The 8,352-nt window shown below is 35.5% G+C and overlaps 1 protein-coding gene across 2 annotated transcripts in view; it reads right to left on the bottom strand.

The window, feature by feature from the left end:
* Positions 1–263: 263 nt before the first annotated feature.
* The window catches only part of fhit (fragile histidine triad diadenosine triphosphatase), a 328,845-nt gene continuing 320,756 nt past the window's right edge, over positions 264–8,352 (bottom strand). For both annotated transcript variants that reach the window (XM_079393098.1, XM_079393097.1), the window contains 2 exons: positions 963–1,073; positions 264–360 (listed from right to left, as the gene is read on the bottom strand). In XM_079393098.1, coding sequence (XP_079249224.1) covers positions 972–1,073 — 102 coding nt within the window. In that variant the 3' untranslated portion in view covers positions 264–360; positions 963–971. The remainder of the gene's footprint in view (positions 361–962; positions 1,074–8,352) is intronic.

Here is an 8,352-nt window from a genome sequence, read left to right as displayed (position 1 = left end):
TTATAGAATAGCAGACAGCATACTATTCATACACTACAGCTTGACCTTTGCGTCAAATCGTATTTTAGCCCGTTTACAGGTAGAAGCTGATAATGCCTCAGTGATGGGCTTGTGGATCTGTAGAGATTTACTAATACTTGTTGTACTTTTCAGCCAACGACGTACAACCAACTAAACACTTTAAACTAAGAGAGCTTGTTTACTTCTTTAAACTAAAAGACATATGTTGTTTATAGAAGGAAAAAAACAAAACAATACAGACATAAACTAAAATTTTTATTTGAATAAACAGTCAAAAAGACAGAGAAGAACATGTATCAACTTGTTGATGTCCTCCATCTGCAGGTCTTCCACCCCTGGCTGAAAAAAAAAAAAAAAGGATGAACTCTGCAGAATCTGTTACAGAAAATTCATATAAACGGAAGAATTTGGTTGGTTGGTTGACAAACTACACTGTAGCTCTTCAAATTGTTGCCAAACATTTATGTTCATGCCCTTTTCTCCTTTTCTAAAATCAAATCTGTGCATATGCACACTTTATAAATGAGCCCCCCTAGTGTCTAAAAGTGTCACCACTGACAATACATCCATATTTTTATCATCCGTTTTAATGCATATCATGGTATTTATTTTAATGAGATAATCATCAATTGTCCTAAAGTAAAGTGAGCACATGCCAAGGAAAAGATGAGTATATGGAAAGATGCCACTTCAGACCACCATGAACATTTATTACATCTCCAACTAAAAAATCCATCTGGTGAATATAACAAGAAATCTGCCCCTGGTGTATTGATGGGTTGTTTACTGTTGGTGGGTTGTTGTCAAATTTTGAGGTTATGCACTTAATCTTTTTTTGAGTTCATGCATTTTGGCCTCCTGTATCACCAGACATCAGCTTTTTTTTATAGTAATTGCAAAATCTGAAATTAGTCAACCTATACTTTACAACACATAGTTACCTAAAGAAGCTAGTTGAAGAGGCTGTGTAATTCTGCCGCCTCTTTGGCCATCTCCTCTTCTGATCTCCATTTAGAAGGAACATCCTCGTCTACCCGATCATGTTTCTGGAGCTTCAAAAAAAAAAAAAAAAAAAATCATCAGCACTTCCTATTAGAGCCCTGAATGTTTATGCCCAATAGTTATAACAGTGATTGTCAGGCAGCACTGTTTTCATATTCCTCCAACATTCAGGTTAGCATTTGTGCTGAACCTCTGACCTCAAGTATTCAACATTCGGCAAGATTCTCTTAAGCTATTATTTCCTTGTTGGGTTTTATCCATGTTGAGTTTCCATGTTTTATGGGGGGGTTACCACAGACATAATGATTTTATTCTGTACAAACTGTATACTCGGTCCCCTGACCCAAAACACAATATATACATATACTGTACATATGCATATGCATATACATAGATAATAAAGAATCTATAACAAATGCTTGCATGTGCATATGCTAAATGCATATAATATTGCAGCATTTCTAATGGAAATTTGTAGTGTTTCACATCATGATCTGAGCTAAATTTATTATGTGTATTTCACAAAATTAGTGATATATATTCTTGCAAAAAGTTATAAACCAACACACACAATGTCTTAAATCCACAAAATGACACCAAATACATCAAAGTAAATTTGGCCGATCTGAGCCATCAATTTAGAAGACTAGTTTTCCAAGATTTCTAGTAATCGAAAGTGGCCCTGATTGAAGAATCACCAAGCTCTCGCAAAAGCATGTTTGATTTTCAAATGGTTTTGGAGTATAGAAAGAAAAAACTGCTCACGACTAACGACAGCTCATACCATTTCAGTCCAAATGGAAAACAGTTTGAATGTAATCCACGGCTGCTGACCTCACTTTATTTAAGACTCATAGCCTTAAATACAAAAGCTCTCAAGCCCACAACACTCCAGCGATGTGAAGAGGTAACAGGCCTTTTAGCTTTGAGCTCATCATAAGAGCTCTTGAGTGCTTAAGAATTTTACTTTTCTATCTCTCTTTCTGTCTTTTAATATTCCTCAGATAAGATGGTAGAGGAATACCAAGGGATCAAGGTTTAGCAGATTCACATAACTCAGTTAGCCCATGTTGGATGCCATAACTACACAATGAGTGCTGTTTTTTTCTATTCACGGCCATTCAAACATCGTCATTCATTCTGATTAAATAATTCTACACTAGTCAATATTTGAAGTGGATCAAAACCTTTCATCAAAGTTGTCCTAAAACCAAATGGATAACTTTGATGAACTTGTTTTCAAATGTTTACTACTGTATTTGCAAGGGACAATTTACAGTCAGCCTGTCATTTTCGCAAAATAAATTATCAGTAGCCTGATGTATTCCAGAGAGGATTGTAATAAACAAATATATATATATATATAGAAAAATGGTTTGTTGGCAGAGGTGGAAAGAGTACGAAAACATTCTACTCAAGTAAAAGTACCATTATATTAATTAAATTTTACTTAAGTAGAAGTAAAAGTACCAGTCTAAAAATCTACTCCAGTAAAAGTAAAAAGAAGCTAATTTAAGTAAGTAAAAATGACTTAGTTACATTTTAACAGTGGGAGGGGGGCAAAAATGGGATAGGCCAAAGGTGTCAAACTCAGTTCTTAAAGGGCCACAGCCCTGCTCAGTTTATATATAACCCTAATTAAACACATCTGATCCAGCTAATCTAAGCATTTAGGCTTATTTGAAAACTATATGGATTGTGTGTTGGAGCAGGGCTGGAACTAAACTCTACAGCGCTCCAGGAACTGAGTTTGACACCCCTGGGATAGGCCTATAAATCTCAAACTAGTTGTTTTTAATTAAAGGACTCAGTTATTTAGAATAATAAGACATGTGGCAAATTAAAGCAAATTAAATGAGTATCAACAAAATTCATCTTTGCAATGCAGAGGAAACAGAAGTTTCATCTAAAGCGGAATTTAGATGTATTTACACACTGTTTAATGCAGGACATAAATTAACCTGCAGTTACAAATGCAGAAATAATGTTTTGATATACAAGACATGAATTGTTGAATACTCATATTTGAAATTATAAAAAAAAAAAAATTTAAATGTGAAATTAAAACCGCCAGTAGGTGGCAGCAAGTCACTGTAAAAAAAGTGAGTCATTGCGATTGAACCGAATGCTTTAAACGGTTGATTCATTCAGGAACTAAACACCGTCATTGCTCAGAGATGTAAAACTGTGCTATGGTGGCTGTGTTTGGAACTATTTCTGTTGGCGAAATAGAGTAAAAACAGGAAATATGGTGTCTAAAAGGCAAGTTTCTTAATTAACTTTTTGTTTATTGAACTGTTGTTAAAAAATAAATAAATAAAATCTATATGTAATCATTCTGATTTTTGGAAAAAAAACGGCACTCTTCGTGTGATATTGATTTAATATATGAAATTAAATATATACATTTTCTGCTCCTATATCTTACATGTTGTGATCATTCTAAATGCATTTTAACAGACTGAATCATGCACGCACTAGTCTCAACTAGACTTCACGGCACTCTGTAGGACTGTTTAGTTCGGTTTTTGCAAAATAATGACAATGTCAAATCGCACATTGTTAAAACGACAATTACGATATTATCGCAGACGATATATATCACCTACCCTGCACCGTCTTTTTGGCTAATTTGTGCAAAACCTTTTGCTAAACTGCCAAATCTTTATTTTAACCAACAATGCAAGTATTTACCTTGCCTCTACATGCTTGCGAAGGGGTGATGTCGAGATTTTATGAGCTGCTAGTTTGGTCTCCCTAGGCAAACACATCTTACACTGCATAAAAGAGCATAAATATGGCCAGGGGTTCACTTCATTTCCTTCGAGTTCAACTTCAGCAGAATATGACGGGGTTTTGTTTTCAGCTGAGTCTGCACCATAACGCCTGTTTTGTCCGTCTGCATCTTTCTTGTGATTTTAGCGCCGGTTTGTTCTTCTGCCCATTATTTACTGCAGTAGTTTCCAGGGAGCGATTTTTTTTTTTTTGATTTTTTTTTACTCAGTAATTCATGTGTTTCAAAATGTAGCGAAGTACAATACTTCAAGCTAAATTTACTTGAGTAGAAGTAAAATTACAGATTTAAAAATGACTTTAAAAAGTAGAAGTACACAAAAAAGCTACTCAATTACAGTAACGCGAGTAAATGCAATTCGTTACTTTCCACCTCTGCTTGTTGGATTCTTACAAGTATTTGGTGTGACAGCGCTACAGAAATAGGGGGTTAAATATGACTGGCATATAGTCACACTGAATTACATGTCATCAGTGACTGTGGATGGTACAGTTAACAAATTCCTGTCTGCTAGTCAACTATCCTGCGATTCAAATTTTGAATGCTCTAAACATTTTAAATTCTACATTCTAGATATCTACATTAGATGTAATTTGATAGAAAGGGTTCATTGGGGACAATTGGTACAATTCCCTCGGTTTCGTCTAAAGTAATTTGAAAATCCCAAGTAGTAATCCTGTGAGAAAAAGCAAACAAAAAAAACACATTATTGCTGTATATGGTTAAGCTGCCATAGGCCTTGTTTGGAAATACAAACTGAGTGTGTCAGAGTCACTTATCATCTGGATGCTCTCTGCTTGTCTGCATTTGTTCTCCATCTTAAAGACAAACAGAGTGCGATCTAAGAAGTCGTTTTTTCATTCCATCAAACGGCATCACAGCACCCTGCGGTTGCCCTTGAGGTTATCTCAATCCGTCCATAAGATGAAGTTTGGGGTGGAGAAGCATTTCGGATGGGGGTGGAATGTACTTTCCTATTTGTTTTCAGAGCTTGTAAAGCTAAATGGAAAAGTGTTTCTCGGATCTGAGTGATTTGGAGCGACACTTCAAGAGTAGATGCTTGTCAGGATCACATTTTTGCCGAGAGCAGAGAACAGAGTGGAGGAAATTCCTGGAAAAGAGCACAGCTGCTATGAGCAGGAAATTCAGACTAGATCATGTAACACATGTAAGGATAAGTTTAGAAGTCCATTTGTTTCGCAAATAGCATTACTTTGCAACATTTAACACCACTGTCTTATAATACAACTTCATTTACATGCATATATGCAAATAGTGTGAGATGAGCTCTTTCAAACATACCAATGTGGTGAAAAAAAACTCTAAGCAACCTGGTCTAATGTGATCTCCCAGTCTGATTAATAACACCACATTATAATATTATTTAGTTTGGTTACATGTTTACTTCACATGTACTAATATTTTTGATATAATACATTAATTAACGTTAGATCATTTAACCATATTGCAGATTAATTTGATTTAATATGGAATTGAATTACATTTATTATTAATGTAATATAATTGTTTTAATTAAAAATTAAACTAACCTAGATTAATAAATGTTGTAAAGAAATAAATAAAATAAATAAATAAAATTTTGATAATTCATGCTAACTAATGTTAGCTAATTGAACCTTTCATTTTCATTTCAATTAGCATTGGTTTAGTATTAGTACACAGATAGGACATGACACATTTAAATTGTATAGTGTTTCTCCTCCAGAAAAAATCCATGACTCATATTACACTAATCGGTTTGATATGTACTGCTCCAACATCATCTTGAGCCATTTCATGGGGGCTTGAAATATGTCGCAATAGCCCCCAGCCGAAGAAACATGGAGCAGAATTATTCTATCATGTCCAATCTCCACAGGGAGACAGACACTGAAAAGGCAGCAAATTCCAGGATTGCCATCTTAATCTGTCACATGAGCGGTGTGGATGGATCCTCTACTTTCTGACACAGCTCTGTGACTCCGCCATCACTGGAGGATCCACTCAAATGTTCGATGACATGCACCACTACATCAGACTAGCAAAAAAGGGATGTTCAGCGGGCATGAAGCTAAGAGCGGAGCTCTGCCAAGATACTTACAAATCAGAACTGGAGTCGCCCCAACTGCCTGGGGACAGACGCTCCAATCACAAATTGCACCATAACAGCTTCACCTAACAGTTTTTCCTAAAAGTGATGCTGCCTGTGGCACCAAACATAAATGCAGAATGTTTATATTCACTGAAGACTTGATGTAGATGGTTGCCAGGGTGTTTCTCTGCTGTTGCTAATGTGTTCTGAGAGGTTTATTAGTACTGCTACAGAAATCTTACCTGAAAAATAAGCAAGTTTATTACAGCTTATATAAATATATAATATTATATAAATATAGTATAAATAAAATATAAAGTTGTTGTTTTTTTTAAGCGTGCAAAGCAAATGGACGGAAATTTTATATGCAATTCAAATAGATAAATCCTATATTTAGGCCTAAATATTTTTTTGAGTGTATTTGACTCCCCATATATCACCTTCACTGCAAGTCTGTGGAATTTTTCACTATTTTATTGTTCGCCAGATGGAAATTCAATCACTTAGAAAAGTAATAGCACACCTCTCAAATGTGATATGATTTGAGGCATCATCCTGTACTTTGTTACATCAAAAACATTTCATATTTCACCTAAAACGCCATTCATATTAAGATCTTTAATTATATTAATGTGGTGAATGACGGCCTAGAACATGCAAATAAGCATCTCAAGCAAAGAAATGTCTTTTATCTTTGAAAATGATTAGCCAAAGTCCTTTTGATCACAAAAATTAAAGAATGAAAAAGGATTAGATGTGAAACAACTCTTTGAATTGAAAAATGCTGCTGAATTTGATTATCTGATTATTGTGTAAAAAGAAATATACCACAAGCAAAGTTTATTTTATATTGGTGTTGTCATCTACTTGATGTAGGTGTGTGTGTATATATATATATATATATATATATATATATATGCACACACACATACAGTGCCCTCCAAAAGTATTGGAACAGTAAAGACAACATTTCTCTGTTAGCTGTGGAGTCAAGACTTTTACAAATATGATTAAAAGATGAATATGAGACAAAACTACAGAATGTCACATTTTATTATTAGCCGTTTCAACACATACATGTTTTACCAGCTAAGAAGTTCAGCACTTTTAGAGTTTCATCCGTCTATCTGATATGAGCATAAGTATTGGAGCAGTTGCCTCACAGGTCTTTCTAAGTGATCAGCTGTGTCCTGTTGCATTAATTCTTCAGATATTAAAAGCAGGGAATGTGTCGTATCAGTTATATCCATTACTTCTGTATTCTGAATCTTGCATTCGATGATGACACACACAAACCAGGATGAAGATGAGGGAGCTGACTTTGAGAGAAAAGCAAGCAATTTGGATGCTAAAAGAAAAGAGGAAGTCGGTTAGAGCTCCAGCAAAAACAAAGGGCATGGAGAAATCAAGAGTTTGGAAATCACCAGCGACACCAGCAACCAACAACTACCTGATCAGCTGAGAAAACAACAGTAGTTGATGACAGACAAATCATAAAAGCTGTGAAAATGAACCCTAAAAGACGTGTCTGTAAAATCACCAACAACTTCCAGAAAGCTTGGGGTGATGCTCCGACAATCTACTGTCCTCAGGAGACTTTGACACAGAATAACAGATGCTACACAGAAAGATGCAAACCTCTGACCAGCACCAGAAATAGAAAGACAAGATTAGAGTTTGCAAAAAAGCACAAAGGTGAACCAGAAGAGTTTTAAAACTGTGTTTATGGACCGATGAGACAAAGATAAACCTTTATCTAAGTGATGGGAAAGCAAAAATGCGAAGAAAAAAAGGGAACTGTAAATGATCCCAAGCATACAGCCTCATCTGTAAAGCATGGTGGAGGTGGTGTCATGGCATGGGCATGCATGACTGTCTCTGGAACAGGCCCTCTCAACTTTACTGATGACTTAATGTATGATGACAGTAGCAGAATGAATTTAGAAGGATACAAAACTATCTTGCCTACCAATATTCAAGAAAATTCCACCAGATTCATTGGGAAGTGCTTCATATTGCATCAGAACAATGACCCAAAACACCCTGCCAGTTCAGTCAAGGAATTTATAAGGGCAAAGAAATGTAAAGTCTTAGACTGCCCAAGTCAATCTCCAGATTTAAATCCGAATGAACATGAATTTCACTAGCTGGAGAGGAGAGTAAAGGCAGAAACTCCCCAAAACAAGCAACAATTGGAATTGGCTGCATTAAAGGATGGGAAAAGTATTTCAAAGAATGAGACCAAGAGTCTGGTGATGTCTATGGGTCACAGACTCACTGCTGGGATTGAGTGCAAGGGATCTGCAACTAAATAATAGCTTTTAATCATTTATATCTGCCTTATGATCAACTGTCCCAATAATTAGGCTCACATCAATGAGTGGGATGAACTCTAACAGTGCTGTACTTTTTATTTGGTAAAACATGCATGTGTTGAAACAGC

This window comes from Barbus barbus, assembly GCF_936440315.1.
Source record: "Barbus barbus genome assembly, chromosome: 35".
In the NCBI taxonomy this organism is placed as follows: domain Eukaryota; kingdom Metazoa; phylum Chordata; class Actinopteri; order Cypriniformes; family Cyprinidae; genus Barbus; species Barbus barbus.
Note: the sequence above shows the minus strand (reverse complement) of the source record. Positions and strands in the feature narration are given on the sequence as shown.